At 43.7% G+C, this 23,718-nt stretch overlaps 1 protein-coding gene across 1 annotated transcript in view; it reads right to left on the reverse strand.

Annotated features, from left to right (window-relative positions):
- Positions 1–1,338: 1,338 nt before the first annotated feature.
- LOC133425592 (nuclear factor of activated T-cells, cytoplasmic 1-like) overlaps positions 1,339–23,718 on the reverse strand; it is a 77,032-nt gene continuing 54,652 nt past the window's right edge. The window contains exon 10 of the mRNA XM_061716314.1: positions 1,339–3,225. Within this exon, the coding sequence (XP_061572298.1) occupies positions 3,170–3,225 (56 nt within the window). The 3' untranslated portion in view covers positions 1,339–3,169. The remainder of the gene's footprint in view (positions 3,226–23,718) is intronic.

The raw sequence follows: 23,718 nt of genomic DNA on the forward strand, positions 1-23,718 counted from the left end.
GTGCAGTTTTGAAGTCCACCAGTTCATTGAATGTGAGCTCATTTGTATCTATACTTCAGTTCTACCTACTAAATTGCAAATTTGTCTGCATTTCATGCTCGTTTCCCAGTTTTCTCGACTTCACCATTGCTTTGAAAGTAGAAACCGTGGCGAATAGTCATCTTTCCTCCCTGCCAAAGGGCCGGTCCCGTGAGGGCACGGCTCAGGTAAGAAGCACCAGTTGCTAGGTAAATGGGGTGTGACTGCATCTGTAAATAGTTGGGTTATTTCTGGTACCCACATGGGCGCACCACAGAGGCCTGACTTCTGTCACTATGGGAGCTTCATAACTTTGGCAAATGGAAAAGGTTTCCAGGGCTGGTAAGTGGTGCATGGGAAAGTGGCGCAGCTCCCAACGCTCCCCGGTAAACAGACAGGCCTTTACTCGCACTTGGCACATCAGGAGCTTGTTTCGGTTAGTCATGCATGACATTTGTTACGACGTAGAGAGCACTGCCTATATATTTCAAGCAAATAAGTAACCAAAGAAAGGAAATACTGTAATTTATAAATCATACTGTAAAAAAAAAAACTCACTTAAACACATCATATTCAAGTGATTTGTACTTAAAACAGGAACACCCATTCTCCGTGAAGTATTTCCCATTTCATCATCATTCATGCCAAACGGGAAACGTGCAGACTACACACTTTTAATGTCAAATAAAAGGTGGAGACAAATGAATGTGTAGCAACACATATATATATATATATATATATATATATATATATATATATATATATATATATATATATATATATATATATATATATATATATATATATATATATATATGTGTAATTTGGGGTGTGGTCTTTTGATTGGCAGCAGGCACAGCCTGAGCTACTTAACACGTAGTAATTTATTGACTTCCAAACTGTGACTAAAGTAAACAACAGAGCCATTGATGGTTTAAAGAGAATGTTTTTGTGTTGTTAATTTTAGTAACAGACTGCTGTGACTGGCTTTTTGTTTGGTCTGGAAGATTCTGGGGACCAAGATTAGCTGAACAGCAGACAGCTGAGTTCCCGTCGCAGATGTTCCCCGGCAGTGTCGCTGCAAGGGAACAGCTTTGCCAAAGTGGCCTTGCAGCCATGGGGGATCATTCCTGCAGGTCTGCCGGGATTCAGTCACTCTGCTCACGACGGGTCAAATGTTGCTTCAGTAGTGACGCTTGAAACGAACATGTTTGGACGGATTTGATCAGAATGATTGTAAAGTTGTATTTCCCCGACAAAATCAGTGACGTCGCTGCAAAAACTTGAATGCAACACCAGGACTTCGGTTGTTTATGGTCACCATTATGCCATTTATTATTTCATTTTTGAGAACACAATAATTAAATGCACTTAAAACATATTTCATTTTTCATAAATATTTCATATTAAAGAGAAATATGATTCACCTTGTGCCTACACACAAAAGCATTACGCAGTTGCAACGATTGTGAAGCCAAAAAGGAGAATAAGGCACAAGAAACTTTATTTATACCATTCAGTCATGCGATTATAGAATATTCTCAAAAATGCATTAGGAAGATACTCTGGAAGCGACTATCAGCTAAATGCTCACCAACGTTAGTACAGTATGATATGCATGCTCCAAAAGACAGCTAACATGAAAAAAAAAATAAAAATTTGGCAGCTTTTGTCAAGGACGAGTGGATGTACGCTTGTGACACGTGGAAATCCCTTTGCGATATTTGGTCTGAAGGCGAGAGAGTCTGCTCTGTTTCTGCTGTAAAGTGCCTCATGTTTTACGCCCCGGGGGAAAACTGCTCAATGCTAACGTCTCCAGCAGAAAAAGGAAACTTGGACAATAATTTCACCAAAGATAAAATCCTTTGGTTTAGCGCTGATCAATTATTGCCAGCCGTAGGTAACAGTCCAGTTCCTCGCTGTAGTCGCCCAGATAACGAGAAAAACGGAGCCCGTGCCTATTTACATGCAACCCTGCAGTGCAAGAAGTAACAGATGTACATTATCCAGGAGTATTGGTCATTTACAGGAAGCAGGTAAGCATGCCGTTGTCCATCTATGTCATTGCTGGGGTGAAAGAAAGACTCCGGACACCTGTCTTTATTAGTCCCTGAAAGCTAGGAACTATTGTCGTGTTGATATGTGCTTCTCTTTCTCTGATTGTCTCTGCTTTATGGTGGTCTGGTCTGGGTGGAGGACTGGAAGACTGTGAAGAGGTGATTAAAAAAAATAGGCACCAAGGTGAAAAGAAATATGCAGGCTTGAAATCATATCGAGGAAAAAAACAAAAGGCAGAATCGGCAAAATAAGGTGGAAAAAGCGTCACGATATAAGCATAAGGCATACACAGTTTCAGAGACATGTTTATACAAAAGAATATCATACATAGCATAACTTCAGCATAAATGAACCGAGATAATAACAATAAAAAGGAAGCAAGTAAAAATACAATTATCATGTATTCACACATTCCCTATATATTTTCCAGCCTTTTATCCTGTTTCCCTGTAAACAAAGCATTGAAATGATAGAAAAATGTCTTATAAAAACGTCTTGCTTTCAGGGTCTCGAGGGACCGTTTTGCACGTGTGACGTTTGTTTTGCTGTCGTGGCTGTAAGGCACCGGTTTTTCGCTGTCGCCGACCAACTGCTGCAAAAAAATGAAGCAAAGCGATGAAGCTCGACACTTACTGTCCCGTTAGCTCGTCCATGCATGGATATAAGGATGGCGCTGGAAGCGAAGATTGTCATTTGTAGAAGACTAGAAGAGTAAATCAGTCTTTTTTGAGCTGCTTGGTCCACGAGAGAACATCTGCTGTGAATTAAGGCAAGTGTTGTCACATACTTTGCCCCTGATATCACTTCCCCCTTTTCCTTTTTTTTTTTTTTTTTGTTGTTTTTATGTTTTTCTCAAACTTCTTAAAACATTCATCTGTTTATTCAAACGGAGCTTGCCAGTTATTGTCAGTGAGAGTCCGGAGCAAGTCTTTGAACGAAGAGGAGCGGATGGCAGCGGCGGGTCAGGTGGGGGAGATCCTGGTCAAAGCGTGGTTTTTCTTCATAAACTGGATCTCTAGCGTCTTCGTGACCGCCGTCGGTGGATGCTGCGGTTTGGAGAGATGAGCGCTGCAGCGGGAGACGTCCGGAGATTCTACGCGTGGCTGTGCACGGAAATGCTGGAGAGGTCGTTCCTGATGATCTCGTTCACTGCGGAGACAGAGGGGGGAATAGATGATTACCAACCAGACGCAGTGGAGAACAGTGCAGATCGTCAGGGCTGCTGGCCTGCAGGAAGGCTGTCAGTTTCAATTCCTGGAAAGTTCTTAAAGTTGGCTACCGAGGTCCAGGCTACCATAAAAATCACTCCACTATTTATTTTAGTTGTTATGATATCATTCAGCTTAACACAACGCGTTGTGCAACAACTTATAAGTCTGCGAAGGCAGTCTTCCAATGTCTGAAAGTATAAAAGGCATGACATCACCCGCGTTATCTCAGATTTGGCTACACATTTTATCACAGAAGGTTTTTTGTTGCAAATTAATAGTGAAGAGTTTGAAAGATGCTGAAACTGACCCAAACACAAGAATATATAGTGAAAGTTGCATTATAGGTGAGACCGCTACTATTTCTGCACAAAAATGAGCCAGAAACCACATAATGGCCTAGCAGTAAACTTAATTTACTTAACTTTATACACCCTGACTGCACTTTCTACTTCATTTTCATTCACGTCATTCTACTTGTGTTTGTAAATTGAAACAGTCTAAATGAACAGATTAACTGCTACAACTGGGACAAAGCTGCATCCAAAAATTGTTCTCGTGAACAGAATCAAACCATTTAAGATTCTCAAGATCATATTTATATGTTTTAATATTAAAAGAACACATTGGCCTAATACCAGTCTTGCTATCTGACCTGAGGTTTAGGGATGACTAGATATGAACCCCAAATGTTGCGTAAGAAAGCCTGGTGCTCTGTTTTAGTGGCCGTGGTTTAACCTGCAGCAGAACATACTCCGTCTTCAGAAAATGTTTTATCAAAGGCCTTTTACACAAAGAAACATCCACCTCATCCTAGACACTAATATTGATCCCACTTAGCAGGAAAATACAGGATATATTCGTAGCGTATCATTTATTCACCAGGATCGGTAGAGTCTGTTGGCCTCCAAACACAATCTCGCTGGATTGATTCCCAGCCCCGTTGTGTGCCAAGGAGTCCCTTAGCAGGACACTGAACCCTATGTTGGACCCACTTACTCATAGCGATGGTCCCAAGCCCGATTAAGTGAGAACGGCACTGCTAAGGACGTCTGGGTGGTCTACAGTATGTGAGTTTCCCTTTAAGTGTCAGTAAATGTCAATAATGGTGATTCAAGCACAAGCCACAAAAAATACACCATTAGCCGAGATAGAAGTATGACATCAGCTTCCTTTCAGTCACTGAAAAGGAACCATAATCATGCAATTTCAAACCCTGCTCATTTTGATCAAGCGCCATAATAAAGCTGTTTAACTTTGGTTGAACTCTGTCGGATCATGTGCTCTAAATCAACGGCTGTCCTGAGCCTCCCGTTTCAGGCAGTGTAGGTTTAACTCGAAATGTTGCAATTAAGGTAGTCTTCGGATCCATTATTGTTGTCACCGTACATTGTTTGTTCTGGACTCTATTTCTTTCAGAGGATTTAGGCGTTAAATATTCATGGAGACAAGTGATAAAAGAAACGTTTGGACGAGAACGACAGAGGTTTCAGGTCGTCTGTGGAAGTAATTCGGTCTTTGATTCTGGGCTTTGTAATTCTGCTGACGCTGCATGCCAAATAAGGTATATTACACCCTAAATATAGGGGGAAACCCTAAATGAGTAAATAATAATAATGATAATAAAATTGAAAAGGGGGTTTAAGGACTCCTGCAAGATTATCTTTTTTTTTAGCAAAGCAAGCAGTTTACCTTTGTCAGCCTTCTGATTGGTCCCTGACTGACCAATCAGAAAAATCAGTCTCCATTGCTACATAGAGTCAAGAATATCCGATTGGACAAAACAGCCGTCTCTCTCGTTCACATCAATGGAAGAAGCTTAGTTTTTACTTGCCTTGTATCCAAATTTTACCTCTGGTGACATTTGAAAAAAATAAAATAATGCGTGGCCATGAGTTATTAATGCGTGGCCACAAACTATTTTATTTTTTTCAAATGTCACCAAAGGGGTTCCGTAAAATTTGAATCGCTGAATTATTTTTTAAACTTTGTATATCTAAAAGGAACACTTGGGAACACACTGCACACAGTGCACAGGGTGCAGCGTGTTTTTGTCCCCAAAATGGCAGAAAAATGACCCGTAATCGGCTCTGCTCTGCTATAACCCATAGCTACAACTGTGAAAGCGTTTTATTTATCTATCTTAAAATGGTTAAGCCGTGTGCTTGGGTCACTTGTAAAAGTGACACCTGCTACCCAGGGAGAACCACAGGAACACATTTCATTCCAAAACCAATGGTAAATTACGAAGAATGTCTGCTTTGGATAAAGCTAGTGGACGGCCAGACAGTTCAACCCTGTCACCGTGCTATCAGCTAAACTGATCAAAAGATCTTGTTTTTGCCGAAAACCTCAGATTTTTAAACTCACTAAACGATACCTGAAGTGTTCCTTTTTATTTATATCTAGTTGCTATTGATTTTCTTTGGTCCAATAATTGGAAATAAAGTGATGTAAAAGCCTGTTTTTACAATGGTAGTAGACAGGAGAAATGACACTTTTGTCCCACCAGGATCAGCTTGCCGAAGGGTCAACTGAGTTGTTTCGGTGAGAGATGAGTGTCTCATGATTCGGGGTGAATGTGAGGGATGCATGACATCACATCTAACATATTTCTTTTTAAGGTAACCTTTAGGATCCTGGAAGCCCCGTGGCGAAGCCCCGCTGAATAATTGGCATATTTGTGGCGGAGCTTACAAACACTGGATATCAGTCACCGCAGTCCAAACATATCAATGACATTACCAAGTCATATCAACGCGTTGCACACATGTCCACTCTGAAGTCATCGTCTTGTCTTTCCTGCACCAGTTCCTGTGCCCGCGCTTTTCCCACAGTCGGGCCGCCAGAGATCAGTCCCCTCGTTTATCTGCTCTGTGTGCTTTGGCAAAACAGGGGGAAGTGACCGAGGAGATGGCGAGCACCCCGAGACCTGCAGCTCCAACGAAAAACAAGGAGCTTTTCGTATTTTGCGAAGCTCCGAGTGATAACGGAGCGCTTGACGGCAGACAGAGAGCGAGAGAGTCTGCTGAAACCAGAGACAGGAAGTCCACCCACTCCGGGGTTCAAAGTGGGCCCGCAGCTCCTTATCAGCAGCTTCTGTCGGGTGAACGGTGACGCATCAGCACGGATTTGAGATGAAAAACAACACAAACGTTTGAATCCTCAATGCTGCTGACTGATTCTGGGATAACCTGCTGATGAAACGGAGGAAAAAAGCTGTTTTTGAGACCTCGTCTTGCACAGCAGTGGATCAAAATTCAGCACGATGTATGAGGAAGCATTACTGACACCTACAAATGATAAGAAGTAAATGAATAGGAAATAAATAAGGTGGAGACTTGTAATTTCATGCCTGCTTTGTGTTTGTAGACTCGGCAGCCACCTACACACACAAAGGTTGGTTGGGACTCACCTCCCTCAACAGGAGGAACTCCCTTTGGAAAAATCCAACCTGTGCCAACACCGCGAGCTGTTTTCAACCCTGTTCCACTCAGGGCCAAACAAGCATTTACACGCTGGGGCTATTTTTAGCTCTGCCATCGCAGACAGAAAGGAAGTACGAACACATGCAACAATAAAATGCTCCAGCTTTAAAGTCGCTGCTCTGTTTGCAGAGGTGAGAAAACAGCTCCCGGTAATTCTGTAGAAGAGACGGGTAAACCCATCAGGTCTGCAGCACACACACATAAAAAAAAAAAAAAAAAGCCACAAATGTTCCCTTTAGCTTTCTCACATTTAGTACTTTGCTTTCTGCGTTTCAGTCACGGTAAAAGAAAAAAAAAAAAAAAAAACTGACGAGGTTTCCTCCGCCCACATATTAACTGTGGTGTTATTTTGCTGTGCTTTATCTGCTAATATTTTCCACTGGCATGCTCAGTGATGTTCCACTCTGAAAAAAATGAGAGGAGTGATAAAGAGAGAAGTAAGGTAAGAAAGAGAATTGAAAAAAAAAACAACAAAAAAAACAACACCGGCCCCTGTGTTTTCATCTTTGTACTCAAGTCGGCAATTTCAGAAACAGGATGTGGCCAACTGTGGCACCACAAAACCCCAAGATGCTATTAATAGCTGCTTAATGATGTAGCTCCTGTCACCCTCAGTTGCAACATTTTCTGGGAAATGATGAAATTTTGAAGAGCGGCTGACAAACAAACCCCCACTCAGGTAATGACTGCCAGTGAACCAAAGCCGCCGTCCTTTTCTGCTTTAAAGATGAATTCTTAAAGCTGAAATAGGAATCCCAGGTCTGTAAATGCACTTTTTTTTTTCTCCTGCTTTTCCTTTTAAGCCAAACTCTCTCTCATGATGTGTCTGTATTTTTGAGTCTGTCTCACCTTCCATGAGGTGACTAGATAACCACAAATATGCAGTAGGGGGAAAGGCAGTCAGACAAGCAGGGGAACATTTTGTTCTGAGTGGAATTTGGCTGCAAAATATCATCGCCTTGCATAAAGCTGACGGGCAGGGGTATATTACAAAATCAAATCAACAAACTACAGAAGGGGTGTCATTTTCCACAGGGATAGGTCCCAAATTCACCATCTCTATATTGTTAAAAGAGCTGCTATGTTATGTTACACAACAATGAGGCGAAGAGGCTTTGCACCTCTCTCAACAGCATTGGAAACTTTTTTTTCTCTTTCTTTTCTGTTCATGCCCGGGTTAATAATGGAAAAGCTCTGACTGGGAGGATACCCTCATGAATAAACAAAAACAGCGGAAAGCTGGGCTCCAGATATTCCCCTGCTGAAAAAACAGGTGTTAAACGGCGTTAAACGGAGTGACATCCTTTATTAGCTGTTGCGGTGACTAAAGCGCGGCCCGGACCTGTCAGGGCTCACGCGTACGGCCGGGGGATCTATTTCTGGCACTTGTGAGAGTGACACAAAAATATGAGCGAACGCTTCGGTGCACAATTGGGCTCCTTTGTGAGGCCTGTGCGGCGTTCCTTGGAGGGGGAGGGCGGTCCTCGCTGAACCCCCCCCCCGCGCCCACAGGGCGTGTCAGCCGGCTGCAGCGAGGGTGACCTCACTAGAACAACCTGTCCACGTCAAGTGTGATGGAAATGATTTGATTCATCTGGCTGAGAGGGAATTCACATCAGCTGTGCACCGCGCACTTTTAATAAACTAAACTATGTGATATCAATCAAGATGTGCCCTTTGTTTTCAAAATCTGGCCCCGTTTGTTACATGTTTTGATTGAAATATTACACTGATATGATTTGAAACTTCCTTTTCAACCACATCTTTACGAGTCTGTTCATAGCGACTGGTTTAAGTTTAACTGTCTAGTTTTGATGTTCCACCAAATGCAGCAACATTTTAAATCAGGTAAATATTGAAATGGTGAAGCTAGATGACTCTATTTAGATGTGTGTTATCATGTCAGACACCCTAAAATATGATTTCTCCTGAAAAAAGTGATGCTTTTCTTAATAAGTTCCCTTTAATGTGAAGCAGTTGGGTCATCTTGTGGCAGGTTAACAAATACAGCACTACTAAAGATTTGTTGCACCAGAAACGTGTGAGAAATTGAGCAGAATTCAATCAAGAGTGTGTATTTTAGTCAAATAAGAACATTGAAAACATGTCAAATGTTAAAAACTGATACCTTGTACTCCTCCAAGACAAATATGAGCACATTTTCACATTGATGGCAGCAGCATATCTCAAAAACAGTTGAGATAAAGGGAGAAAAAGGCTGGGAAAGTAAGTGGTACTAAAGGAGGTGGAGGTGCATTTTGCAACTACTTTGATTTGTCGGCAGCGGGCCGGTGACATGATTGGGTATAAAACAAGAACCTGAGAGAGTCTCTCAGAAGGGAAGACGGGAAAAGGTTCACCAATCTGCACTGACAAATTGTGAAAAGGTGAATGTGGAGAAATGCACGAGGCAAGATGAAAACTTCTGGACATCACTGGGAACACAGTTAGCCATGCCTTCTACACGCATGTTTTTTAGAAAGCATCCTATGGTTCCCAACTTACTTTTGCAGCAAACCAACTTCTCCAAAAAATAGTTTTTTAGGCATCTTTAGCAGTAATGCAACCATGCACTTGCAACTGCATTTAAAAAAAATGATAATAGGACAATAAAACATCCACTTTGCCCACATACCTTTGGATAATTTTGAATTATAGTGTGAAAAAATTCTATTTTCACTACATCAATAAAGATAATCAATTATTAAAGCTTTTCTGTAGTGTTGCCATATACTTTTATTTTTTATTTCCAGTTCAAATGCAACCAGAAACCAAAACAGTGGGATCAGAGTAATGTCAATAAGCTTTTACAGGCCTCTGCATCAACACGAGCTCTACGCTAAGCGTCTGCGATACAGGAACAAAGTGTGCTACAATTTGCCCCCTTTTGTTATACAGTAATCCAAGCACGGGCGTCATGACTTCATTAAGTTACTGTGAGAGTTGAGCGTGAACCTGACCTGCACTGGGGACTTAGTTAGCATTGTTAGAGGCGAGCGCTGTGCATTGGGGTTCGATAACAGCCGTGCTTCCTCAGAGAACAGAGGATGCTCTGTGGTCTGCAGAGATGCAGAGCCTGCAGGCCTGAGAGCCTCTCACAGCTCCTCAACCGTTTGTAACGCGATCTCCTGCCATAATCTCTGGCCCCGACTGGCAAACGCCGGGGCCGAGAGTGGTTTCACCTCACCCAGGCTTCCCTCAGCTGACATATCCCAAACACGACCCTTGAACTGGAGGTTGTAACAGCAGCTTCCTGGCAGCAGCTTTTCTTTTCCCACCGGAGTCTCCCGGTGCTGAGGGGAGTGGAACGCACCTTCCTGAACGCCTCTTACTTTCTCAACGTGTATTAACTGCAGCTGTCTTGAGGTCAAGGACCTCCGCGGCGGAGCGAGGGGGAATACTTCCTATGCTTAGGCGTACCTCCTTCGGTACAACATCAGCTTTGTGAGAAAGAGGAGGTAGCATCCTTCTATTGTGGCAATCAGGCTCTCAGCTGCAGGAGAGGAAGTCCATCTGAGTCATAGCAGTTCTTTTATGTAAACACACAACTCCGTGGAGGAGCCAGAGACTTGCAGTTAAACCTCATCTGAACTCGCAGCTTTTTTATGTGAAATTGATTCAGTGGGGAAGCCAAAGCAAAGCTCCAACTTGCTGCAGAGAGACAATTGAATTTCCTGCTACATATTACTTTTGTTTCCCCACTATATCAAATCTTCTCTCGGCCTCAGCAGAAACACTTAATGGACAGCGCGCCGCCGCCCACGCAAAGGCGGCTGCAGCCGCCCCGACAACGTCAATCGTTTCAGAGATGAGGAGAGTCAAAGGTCCGAGCGCACACATGCGTGACGCAGAGCGCCGGGCGAGCGAAGGGGAAGGGGGCGACGCGCCGGGAGACGCGGCCATCATTCCCACGGATAAACACAAATGGAAAGAGACAAAGCATTCCGCTCATGCTTCACCGTGATGAAGTGCTGCGTAAATTCATCCGGGCCTCGCAGGTCGACAGCTTCTAATCCATCGCAGGGATCCCTGCGGGCCTAATGATGTGATGATATGTACAGACAGTGTATTTCATCCGCGCAGCTCGGCTGATGTGTGAAGCCCCAGGCGTTCCCCCATGTGGAAACGCTCAGTCTCCGCAACGGACGGGGGGGAGAAGGGACAGAGTGGGAGTCAGCGGAGTTTACCTCCAGAAGGGAGATTCTACAGCTACCTGCAGCGTGTGGGTGGCGATGTGCGACGCTGGCCTGAAAACCTCGATCAAAAGGTTGAGGATGAGGATAATTATAGGGCTCGGGGATCGATTCAAATGTGAAGAATCGATTCGATTCCGATTCTTAAGATTCAGAATCGATTATTAGGATTTGATTCGATCTGATTCCATTCCGATATTGATTTGGGTTAATGTTATTAAAACTGTTTTTTCAGCTGTTGCATGAATTATATGACTGTAGTTCTGCAACATATTAATACTAGTATTATATTGAGATTCAACAGCAAGTATTGGCAGCTAATGATGCTGTAAGAACCAATCAGCTCCCAGAATGCTGATAGAACTGCTTTCAGAAACATTGTGTGGCTCAGAATTATCAAACAGATCCAGTGCAGCAAACAGAGGCCATAGGAAATCAGTTTAATTTTTTCCCATTTATGAGAATGTGGTTTTTAGCATTTCAAGCAAATGTAACCCCAAGACGGTACAGTATATAGAGTAATGAAATATAGACAATTTATGCAATTATAACTGAAAACTTTAATGTTTTCATACCTTTAAAGAAATTTAAAGGCAAAAACATGGCACCAGTTATTCTTGTGTCCAACAAAAGATTCTTTTTTTGGGCATAAACAAAAAAATACCAGAAGTTGTAATGTAATGAAAAAAGAAATTGATCTTTAGACATATGAATCGATTTTTAGGAATGAATATGAGAATCGATTTAGAATCGGAAAATTGATCTTTTCGACACAGGCCTAGATAATTAGGATTGAGTAAATTCCAACCGTCAATATTTTATTTCCCACTATGTCCCTTGAGTTAAAGGGGACATTTGATGAAAAAAAAAAAAAAAAGTAAGTGCTTAGGAGGATATATTTGCGTGTCTGACGAGTGTCATTTAAGTCCTACTAAATCTTCTTAAAGGAAGTCAGCGGACCCTCCAGCTGCCGGCGGGGTGAGCGTTACATGATGTATCCGCTGCGGTCGGTAACGTCGCAAATAACCGTGCAGTCCCTGCAAACACGATGTGAAACCAGCACACGGTGATTTGCAGACTTTTTTCATCTCTCAGGTCCCATGCCCGAATAATTCCCGCAGCACGAGACGGAGAGACGGAGAGCCGCAGGCGTTACTCAGAGATGCCATAATATGACAAACATGGCTGCCTGCTCCTGGATGAGGAGAGGAAATCTAATTATACAGTTATTATATTGGGTGCATGCTGTTAAAACAGCGCTACCGAACATCATCTAGACAAAACACAGTCCGGCCCAGCACTCCGGTGAGTAAGCATCTACACGTGTATCCCGTCTGCGTCAAGTCAGACCTTTCACGCACAGTTGACAATCTGTTCAAAGGTAATTTTCTGGCGTATGCAGGAGTTTGGAGGGTTTAGTTTCCCATTAGCCTTCTGGGAGTCACTTCACATACAGTCAACACATCCTACTGCAGAGTCAATGTTTTTATTTTACAGTTCAGTACTTTAATATGTTTTTTTTGGTACTGTCAGATGAGATTTATTGTTGTTAACTACTCTATTCATCTTGAAAGTTGCACAGGTTGGAATCATTTATTGTATTTTGATTAAAGGGTTGAGCTAATTATAATGATTTGATTTAACGTGTCTTCAGGTTTTGAGTCATTAATCATTCATTTAAGAAGGTGTTATTTGATACGGTCCACTCTGCCTTTAAGGTTGCTCATGGTTACAGTCTGGTGGAGGGATATGCCTCTTAAGACACTTAGTTGAGCTACTCCGGTGGATGCAGTGTTGAGGGCGGTTAGAAGAGAGAGACAGAGAGAGAGAGAAAAGAAAAGAAAATGTGCATAAATAAGCCTTGCTATGCTACTAGTTGTACAATAAAGCATCCTCGAGTTAAGAAGACGGCGTCACTGTGCTGTTTGTTACCCACAGGACGTAAGGAACAGCACAGGGAGGCTGGTTCACCACCAAAACAAGAGAGCATCCTTACTGTATCATCACGTGAAAAAGAAACACACTGGACAGGGAAAGTACAGTCTGAGTTTATGGAAGGGCCACTTGATCTTTTTGCAACTTTCCTTTATCTCTTTGGACGTATTGGCAACAAAAGACAGGCAGGATGTCCAAAGTTAGTCTGGATGTTTTTGCAGACGGTAGGGCCGACAAAGAGCAGACAAAACTTCCTAAAAGTCTGCAAATATCTTGAATGAATAAAATGAAAACGCATGTGTAAACATGTGTTAAAACAACACTCCAGAAGTAAATAGTTGTGCTTTTAACAAAAGTATCATACTGATTTGAAAGGGTTGCAATGCCAAGATAACCATTTATAAGAATGGTTTTCATCTGTTTAGCTCGGTCTTACATCCATGCCAGCTCTACAGGGGGTGAAGGTTGATGTATTTCATTGGTTAAAATGATAGAAACCAACAGATTTATACACCATTACAGTTGTAATGGTGTATCTGATAGCCTGCATTAGCTCTTGCAATCGCCTCCCATCAGATGTTGCTATGGTTGCAACATTGGCTAGAATCACAGATGGGCCAAACTAAGCTAAAACAACTAGGGTGTTTAGTTTAGTTAACTGAGTCAAAGTGGGAATGTTAAAACCAGCCTTGACATCCCAGCGACTCGCCCGTTTCTGGATTAGCTGAGGCTTCAGAGTGAGCTGCTGTCGAGATGTTTCAATTAACTAATTCCACCGGCCTAGCCGTGTGGCAATAAAAAGGAAGTTGAAGTTCACCACGAGTCAGAAACCTGCCATCACCAAGGAAGTGTCCACTCTTCTTACACAGAAAAATAATATAAAAATGGATTGGGTTCCTATCTCACCTCCCTTCTGAAACCACCCCCCCCTGCTGATGAGAGAATGATACTGTATACGAAGAGAAAAAGAGAGGTGTAAGAAGTAGAGAGAGGCGCTGCAATCCTTCTCTCTGACAGAACAAGGGACCAGGATTACGGAGCGTGAAATCAAAGTCCCTGTCGCTGTGCAGGTTTCCAGTTGACGTGCGTTGCTGCTGCTTTTGGGTGGAAGCTGCTCGCTCTCCTGGATGAGAGACGGAGCAACCGTAAAGAAGCCCGGCGCGCGGCCCGGGCTGGGATCCCCACCTGCGCGGGTCACGCTTCACGCCTCTGTGCGGGGGATGAACCGGACCCCTCGCCAACCCAAATGGCACGACCCGCCTGCCTTGCCCAGTTCACCGTCACCCCAGCCCAGACAAACAGACTACAGAGGCAGGAGAACAATAAAACAGCGGCATCCCAAATTAGAAAATCTAAAGACAACAACTTTAGCCCAAAGCCCCGCCGCTGATGAGCTTATTTTGGCGGCGGTGGAGCCGAGCCTTTGTCTTTGATCCGCGCCGGCGTGCCGGGCTTCTCCCCGTCTCACCTCGCTCCCTCTCTCTATGTGGGCCTCCTGCTCCTCCTCCCATTTCCTCCCGGGCCCAGGAGGCCGCGGGCGTGTGCGCCTGAGGGCGGCCCCCGGGGGCCAACAGGGGAAGGTGTTTACGTGGAGCTAATCTCCAGCGCCCTTAACTCCGACTCCTCTGAGTTAGTTGTTCTGCCATTACAGTCTGCCTTATTAAAAACATCTTTTTTTTTTCTTTAAAACAGTGGTCCCCAACCTTTTCTGAACCGCGGACCGGTTTAATGTCTGACAATATTTTCACGGCCCAATCTAAAGGTGTAGTTGATAAAAACTAAATAAAATGACAAGATCAGCATTAAAAACTGTGGTATTTTCTCTATAGTAATAATAATAATGAATAATAATAAAACATAATTTTCGAAAAAATAAAATAAAATAATGGAAATTGTAAATTACCTTTAATATTACATGATGATATGACATATGACATATGACATCATGATATGATGAATATAACCATGGCGTCCGTATTAATGGTTCCATCGGTGTAAACCGGAGTCAAGTTCTCTCGTCTGATTTATGTCTGACCTGGCAATAAAGCTTTTTCTGATTCTGATTCTGATTCTGAATATGAGTATTTCTATAAATGTGTTTTTATGTTTTTATGTCTCATTAACATTATTTAAAGCCAGGCTTTTATTTTATTTATTAAGGAGACCGATATTTAGTGCTTTTATTTTGAAGGCGTCTCGCGACTTTAACAGTAAAAGTTTAACGGCAGTAGAAAGTGTGTCTGAAAGACTAAACTAGTGTCGGGAATGCTAAAGTGGAGCCTAACTGACACAAAAAGCACCTGCTGATAAGGATTTGTTTTCTTTGCAAATGTTATGCCGTATTTATGTACATATTGAGTTTGGTTGTCATGGTTACTCGTGTATTGTGGTTAGCGGTAGGCCGGATTTATGGTTCCGCGTTAAATCGACGGCGTAGCCTACGGCGTAGGTTGCGCAGCGACGCACACCCTACGCCGTAGGCTCTGCGTAGGTGTAACGCGGAACCATAAATCAGCCTGTAGCTGTTATTACCGAGCGAGCAGCAGCTGCGTCGGTCTGTATTTAAGTTAAATTAAACTTATATGAATGTAGAAAGACCAACTCGTCAACCATCAGTTTGAGAGTCATCCATCATCAGGGGATGCTACAGAAATGATTTTTTTTCTCTGTGCGGCCCGGTACCAGATGACCCACGGCCCGGTACCGGGCCGGGGCCCGGGGGTTGGGGACCACTGCTTTAAAGAATAAAAGAGAGTGCCTGCACTGATGGATCAGCAAAGGCAGTGCAGATGCTTGCACGTTCGGGGGCAAAAAGCGCTCCCTTTAAACCTTCTGATTACACGTTGGAGCTTGATTGCGTTAAATTGCATTTGTGTCGCTGCATTTGAAGCAAACCGCAACGCAAATCCACAATCACAGTGTTTATCAAAAGCGCGGGCGCGGGTTTCGAAGCCCGAGAGCTTCTGTGTGCGCGGAGGACGGCTTGGATGTTGTGAAATAAAAAAAAAAAAGGTCGGTCTCACACAACTAGCGGAGCGTAAAGCAAACACTCCAGACGGAAAATGCAACAAACTGAGCAAAACACGTACGTCTTAGAAGATTGAGATGTGAAAGGCGGCAGATTAAAACTCCCTGCATGGCTCATTAGCGGCGGCTTTATGGTAAAATAACTCAGCCATCTGATAACCGTGCAGTGATTGGTTCTGAACTAGAAACGTATGCTCCGCAGAGGTGGACGCTCCAGACTCCTCCGGTCCTCCGAGTGGCACGCCGAGGAGAAATATGAGCACGCTGAAACAATCATTTTTCAGTGAGCCGCAGCCATTCGGTGGAGAATCTGGCCGTGCACCTGCACTTGAGCACAATTTACAACTGCGGTTTTAGTGTGCATCTTTAAATCACCTGTTGCCTGTTTAAGAACAGATTTTCTTTTATTTATATATAGAAGAGCGACGGGCTGCGTGTCCAAAAAGGGGTTATCTCAGTGCGAGCTTTATCGTTGGCTATCCATCACAGATAGATGGCTTGGAGAAGCTCCTTCCTGTTGTTTAGCGTCCCGCTGGTGTGTGTGTGTGTGTGTGTGTGTGTGAGTGTGTGTGTGCTGTGGCCTTTGGGTAACCCCGGTGTTTTACAGGCCATGAAGAAGCACCAACGCTCTGCTGCATCTGCTGCAGGGATGCCAGAGCAGGTAGTTCTGCTGTTGATTCAAGTGTTGCGACTAAAACCCTGCATGACTTTTAAACTTTTCTGTCCAACTAAGTAGAAAAACATCAGCAAACGGGACACCTGGGTGCAGTTCTTCTTCTGCTTTTTTTCGGAGCTCGAGCAGGCAACCTCGGCGTCTAATCGGTTGTTTTACAGTTTTGGATCGCGTGCTCTCGTCAGAGTAACGTTCCCACTGATCCGACGTCTCGCTTAGCCCGGACACGGGGCTTTCGCGGGCTTAAACCGTCACGGAGAGTATATATGGCACTGGAGGTAGCTAAATCTCACGAAAAGCCCCTGCCGCGCACCAGAACGTGGACTTTTTCTCCACTCGATATCCCCGCGGTGCTCCGGCGATCCCGCTCTGTAGCCGAGCTGAGAGTGATGTGATTAACGCCCCGTCCGCTGACCCCGAGAGCCGCCCCGCGGCCTCAGACACTACCAGGACTCGGAGGGAGCGGGTCTCCTCGGGGCACATCACGCACCTATCCGTGTGGAAGGGGAAGAGGAAGGTGCAGAGAGGCCCCGTTGGCCCCGTTGGCCCCAGCTCCACTTTCATCATCTACAATACAACATGACGTCTCCGGCTATTCCTCCGACGGTCACATCCATCTGGAGACGCTACGTTTCCAGACAGCATGACGTGAAGGTGAAGACAGACAGACACGTTTCTCCTCCGTTCGTGCTCTTTCAAAGCGAGCGTATTTAACCGTTGCCGGTGTTCGGGAAGCAAAGCCGTCACACGGGAGCGTTAACGGGAAACAAAGGCCGGCCGCTGCAGCTCTCCAACCTCGGACTGATCTAATTAAACAATCCACGACCTTTTGTCACGGTGTTGAGAGGCACGACTATCCCACCCCAAGAGGCCGGCAGTCTAGTTAGTAAGATATTAAATCTATTACATCGATCTCTACACTAAAACCTTTATGAAGTGGAAATAATTGTATTTAATACTAAATATATTAGCATCCCCAAAAGTCACTATTATTAATAATCTCCAATCCATAAAATGTGACTAAATGTCTCTAAAGCATTTTGTGTTGCACATGTATGAAAATAGTTAGATTGATAAATAGATTTAGGTGCTGCTGTTGTCTTGGCCAGGTCTCCCTTCCAAAAGAGATCTCGTATCTCAATGGGACTTCCTGGTTAAACAAAGGTTAAAAAAAATTTAATTAAAAAAAATTTAATAAAATAAAAAAGGTGAACATTATTAAAAAGCCATGTCAAAATAATTTATGGCGAATTTTCTTTTTGTTTTCCATTAATAACCAGTGTACATGACATATATTTAGCATTTCTGATGGTTTATGCATGGTTTAACACCATATAGCAGAACTGATAACACCCATAAGCTCATTAACATCATTTCACTTCACTTTTTTATATTTATAGCACCAGTTCACCGTTACGTTAAAGCAAACAGGCTCCGAACAGTCCGGTTTGACTCAAAATCAGTCCTGTTCACTGTAATCCATTTATGATCCAATTCATTCCACTTGAATCCAAATTCAAAATTGATATAACATCAATTTATAAAGAGTGTCTAGTTAAGGAATCTAAAAGATTGCATTGAGTTTTTATCACGGTGCACTCCCCAGTTAAAGTTAGCACAAACCTCCAATCCGTCTATGCGGCGGAGGCTCGGTGCTTGCAGACGCACAGACGAGGTTGAGGTCAAACTGACCGACTGAAGGTCAAGCCGAGTGTCAGAACGGGGGAGAAAGGAGGTTTGACCTGAATCAGGTAACGCTGGAGGTTTGGGTTTGTTTTTAGCCCTGCTAACCAGGTTTGTTTTCTCTTTAATCTTTCTCTCTTCATGCTTGCTCAGAAGTCAAAGTGAATAGTTGATACAATCTGTTTGCTCGGTTAAGTTTTATAAACTGCCACATAAAAAAATAAAATAAAAAAAAAGTTTTATAAACTGCCATTAAAACCTTTAAAAAAGTACTCAAGTTTGTTCCCAGCCATGTCAACGACACATTTTGTTTGAGCTACGTACTGCACCTCCAACCATCACCTTACCTCTTAGTAAGAGAAATGTTACCCAAAATGTTTACAGTGACCTCGGACGCATTTGTAAAGTCATTATTAGCCAATAAAACCTTTGACACCCGGGATAATTAGGCTCTAAATTAGATCTGCGCTGAAAAAACATGCAAGTCCCTGCTTTTCATCTCCAGAACTTCATTTTGATCTCTGCTCACCACCGGAGCAGTTTATCACCGTTAAATCTCCGGATCTCTCAGAAAAGGCTTTACTGAGCGTGAAAGGATTCGTCTCTTTATTAGCATGTTGTTTTGTGTAAAATCAAGCTCAGTCGAGTGCAATCAGAGAGTCCGGGGACCAGTTAAGGTTTACAGCTGCCATGGGTCATGTGTCAACAGTAGGACACTTACAGTTCAGCAGTAATGTGCTTTCCCTCCCCTGAAGTTAAAGCTCTCCACCCGCTGCTCGCTAAGTCTCTGCGCCGCGAGCGGCCGCCGCTGGGAGGGGAAGAAAATGCGATCTTTAACTTTGGCTGTGTTTATCTTTCTTTGACTTTTAGTGTTTCAGTTTTAACAGCTTCAGTCGAGAGGGAAGCACGTAGTGTCTGTGTGACTCCGTGTGTGTGTGTGTGTGTGTGTGTGTGTGTGTGTGTGTGTGTGTGTGTGTGTGTGTGTGTGTGTGTGTGTGTGTGTGTGTGTGTGTGTGTGTGTGTGTGTGAAGAACAGGGTCAGTGTGAGAAGCTGCCAGGGAAAATCACCAAGAGTGCAAGCTACTTTCTTCCACCTCAGATTTTCCTCTCTCTTCGTTAGACTGTCTGTGTCTCTGTCTCCCTTATTTCTACGCTTGACCTGCTTCTCCTGCTGCTTGCCAAATATTCCTGGATGTGAGGAAATGATGAGACTCTAAAAACAGTGAAACACATCTCGCGAGCAGTGGCCGTCCCTCCATTTCAGCTACGGCAAATGCAGTTTGCTCTTGCTCTCAAGTGAATCTGAGGTGTAGGTTTTCAGGGAAGGGGTTTTTAACCGGTGCAAGTACGATCTCCGGTATCCAGAGGCAAGAAAAAAAACAGATGCTCTCGTTGGAATTAACTGGCTTTTCTGCATTATGAGACACGGGATCAAGTGTAGTTGATCTGCACAAGGGAGGACGTGGATACAAAGCCCTCTAAAAGTGCATCCATCCATCAGTCCACAGTCAGACAAACTGCTTATAAATAACATGTCAGTGGCCTCTGCTCAGATGACTGTAGATGTAACACTAAATACCCAAATAAGGGAAAGAAGTCGCCAAAAGTAGCAGCGAAAGCCTGGAAGACATGTCTGGAAGCTGCTGCCCTTCAAAATAGCCTATCAACGTCATCCCACTGGTGAAACATGGTAGAGGGAGCGTCATGGTTTGGACTCGACTTGCAGCTCTGAGTCTGGGCCATCTGCTGTCATCAAAACCCTAAAAAATGTATTTCAAAATGTCCCAAAAAGCTTCAAAGGATAATGTCAGGGTGGCTGTGTGGAAAGTGAAGCTCAGTGTGGTCATGCAGCGACGCAGTGACCTCAACCGGGATCGTAAACCCACCACAGAATGGCTTCAGAGAAGAGAAAATCCACTTTTGGAGCGACCCAGACAGGGCCCGGTCACTAACCTTACGGTTACGGAGATGCTGTGGCTTTTCCTTCAGGAGAGCTGCTACATCAGACATTCTCCAAATGTGTCAGAGCTGCAGCCGGTCTGGAAAAAGGAATGGTCAAAAATTCCTCCTGAACGGTGCGCAGGTCTGATCCAGAGCTGCTGCAATAGCGCGCCTGAAGTCACTGCTGCTAAAGCATGTCTGACTAACTGTTACCTCCAAGGGGATGCCTTCGTGTTTCCACCAGAACTCTCAATGTTTAGTCAGAAGAAAGTAAAACAGTGTGTGTTTTGTCAGCTTCATCAAACTGCGTCTTATACTAAGATCTTATGACAAATTAATTGCAGAAATACCAGCTAATTCTAAAAAAGTGGAGGGTGATTCACATACTTTTTTGTGCCCCCCTGTAGCTGCATCACTAGACTGATTTGTCATGAGGGGCCATAACACTAAAAACAGGGAACATTTGCATCTGGTTTATAGCCCTGTGATTACTTTTACTCTCACTTCTCCAGAGTTGCATTCGTAGTTCCCTCTCTTACATTTTCCATCTCAACACACCCCCCCCTCCTCCCCGCTTTCTGAGGTATTAGTGCACGAAGGAGACAGCAAACTTTGCCAGCAGCTCCAAAACCCAACGGCTTTCCCCATCCCACCAGGCTGGACCAGACTCCTCTGTTGACATCCGTCGCTACAGGATACTATTTCACTGAGCTAACGAATTTCAGATGGGGAGCTGTTATTAAGTGGTCTGGGATGGAGACCTGCTCCTGTTTACTGATGCCACAGGTATTTATATCCTCTAAATGTAACTGCGAGGAGCGAGCAGCTAGCTGTGGTTTTCATGGACGTATGGAGGATCCCCCCGTGTTGGGAGCGCCGTCACTGTCCGGGTGGTGGCTTCCAGCTACATGGCTGCCGTCCAGGAGCTGGTCTCAAACCTCCACCATCCCTCTAATAGTAAACCCTTGAATATGTGCAAAACAACTTTGGGTGTTTAGCATCAGTCTGGACTGCATGACTTTTCCATGCGCTCATATTTTTCTAATGCCAGGAGGAAATAGCCAAGACGCAGGACTGATTTTTGGTTTCTACGAAGAAGCAGCAGTCGGGGTCTTATCTCTAGAGATGGAGCCGATCCAACATAACAATAACAAAATATATTCTTTTTCTACTTTTCCTGAACTTTGAGTTACAATATTCCACTTGAAAACCTTCAAATTGCTACCGTTGCAATTTGTCTATCTATACGTGTGTTAGCATTAGGGATGGGCGGTATGGACTAAAAAATGTATCACGATAATTTCTGGCATTTATCCTGATAACGATAAAAATGACGATAAAAAAAATACCAATTCAACTCCACCTTTGTAACTATAAATCTATCTCGCTCTCAGATCCGCCATGTTTGTTACACAAAAACCTCATCAATGGGAATTTATCCTTTTTTCTTTCTTTCTTTCTTTCTTTCTCTTTCTTTCTTTCTTTCTTTCTTTCTTTCTTTCTTTCTTTCTTTCTTTCTTTCTTTCTTTCTTTCTTTCTTTCTTTCTTTCTTCCTTTTTCCCTTCCTTCCTTCTTTCCTCCTGCTCTCTCCTTCCTTCTTCCCTTCCTCTTTTCTCCCATCCTTCCTCCTTTCCTTGTTTTCTCCCTTCCTTCTCCCCTTCCTTCCTTCCTTCCTTCCTTCATTCTTTCCTTGTATTCTCCCTCCCTCCCTCCCTCCCTTCCTCCCTTCCTTCCTTCCTTCCTTCCTTCCTTCCTTCCTTCCTTCCTTCCTTCCTTCCTTCCTTCCTTCCTTCCTTCCTTCCTTCCTTCCTTCCTTCCTTCTTTTCTCCCTTCCTTCATTCTTTCCTTGTATTCTCCCTCCCTCCCTCCCTTCCTTCCTTCCTTCCTTCCTTCCTTCCTTCCTTCCTTCCTTCCTTCCTTCCTTCCTTCCTTCCTTCCTTCCTTCCTTCCTTCCTTCCTTCCTTCCTTCCTTCCTTCTTTTTTCCCTTCCTTCCTTCTTTCCTCCTGCTCTCTCCTTCCTTCTTCCCTTCCTCTTTTCTCCCATCCTTCCTCCTTTCCTTGTTTTCTCCCATCCTTCCTCCTTTCCTTGTTTTCTCTCTTCCTTCCAAAAATCAGCTTTACACAAAAACGTTATCAACGGGAATTTATCGTTTTTAACGCGAGATGAGAAATTCTTATCGTGAGGAATTTTTTTGACGGTTTATCGTGAACGGTAAAATATCACCCATTCCTAATTAGCATCGCAAAACGTTCCCCCGGAAAAGTAAACGGATAAGAGTTTGGATGTGGCTTTTAGGTACAAACAGAAACCCAGAGAGCTTCCCAGGGAGAGGACTATCAGTCTGGGATGATTCTGTCAGGACAGTGGACCACAGTGACATTTGTCAGATTACGATGCTGTGATGAGTGTGGTAGCTCCTCCGTGGTGGATATACTGAGGAAGATCCCAGCCAGGCCACAGGCCCTGTCTGAGTCCTGACCCGCTGTGATCCATGTGGCTCGGTGGCTTCTCTACGCGTGTTTCCTAAACCTCAGAATGTGAGCCACATGAGCCCAGCTTCTAAACGGCTGTGTCAGGAGAAAGTATAAGAAAAACATTACGTATGATAAACCCGAGTAATATAGCTTTAATGAAATCGCTCTAATGTGTCTGGACGGGGAGGCATCCACCGTGCCTTGTGGCTTTAGTCTGCTACATTTGATTTTACACTTCACTAAAGACCATTTTTGCTATTGATGTCAGGTAATTACCCTACACAAAAAACTCAGCACCGCGTAACTTTCAACACGACTTGGAGTTGGTGGGAGAAAAAACGAGACACGAGTCTTTATCGTACCAATTTTGCTTCATACACTTTTTTTTCTTTTTCTTTTTGGCCATTTGGTTAAAAGAAGCCCATTTAAAATCAGAATCAACGTCTCTCATCTCAATGTGTCCTTGTGTGGACCCCAGACACAAAAGAAACCCAATTTGTTTAGATAATCTCACGGCAGGTTTTCAGCAGACGCATTCTTTCACAGTGACTGTGGATATTATGACGGAGCGACTGAAACCAGACCAGATCCTCTGGCTCAGCTGCTGGGGTTTTAGGTGCACACACACACACACACACACACACACACACACACACACACACACACACACACACACACACACACACACACACACACACACACACACACACATACACACACATCCACATCCACACACAAAGCCAACCTATTGCAGCAATAAATGGGTCAAATTCTCACAAATTCATTCGTTGCCCTTATCAGCGCTAATAACACCAGGAGTTAAACACCTCATTTGAAATATGGCGACCCCATAGCCATTGTCATGTGTAACCGCTTAAATCCAATTATCTGCTAAAATTGCAGGCAATTTGGGGCAACAGTGTCAATAAATGAGTGGGTTTCATAACTTGTTACAAAGAGCTATGATCAGAACCAGAAACACAAAGGCTCTCGTGTTGAACCAGTGGGACGGAGATAAA

This window comes from Cololabis saira, chromosome 3 (genome assembly GCF_033807715.1).
Source record: "Cololabis saira isolate AMF1-May2022 chromosome 3, fColSai1.1, whole genome shotgun sequence".
NCBI lineage: Eukaryota > Metazoa > Chordata > Actinopteri > Beloniformes > Belonidae > Cololabis > Cololabis saira.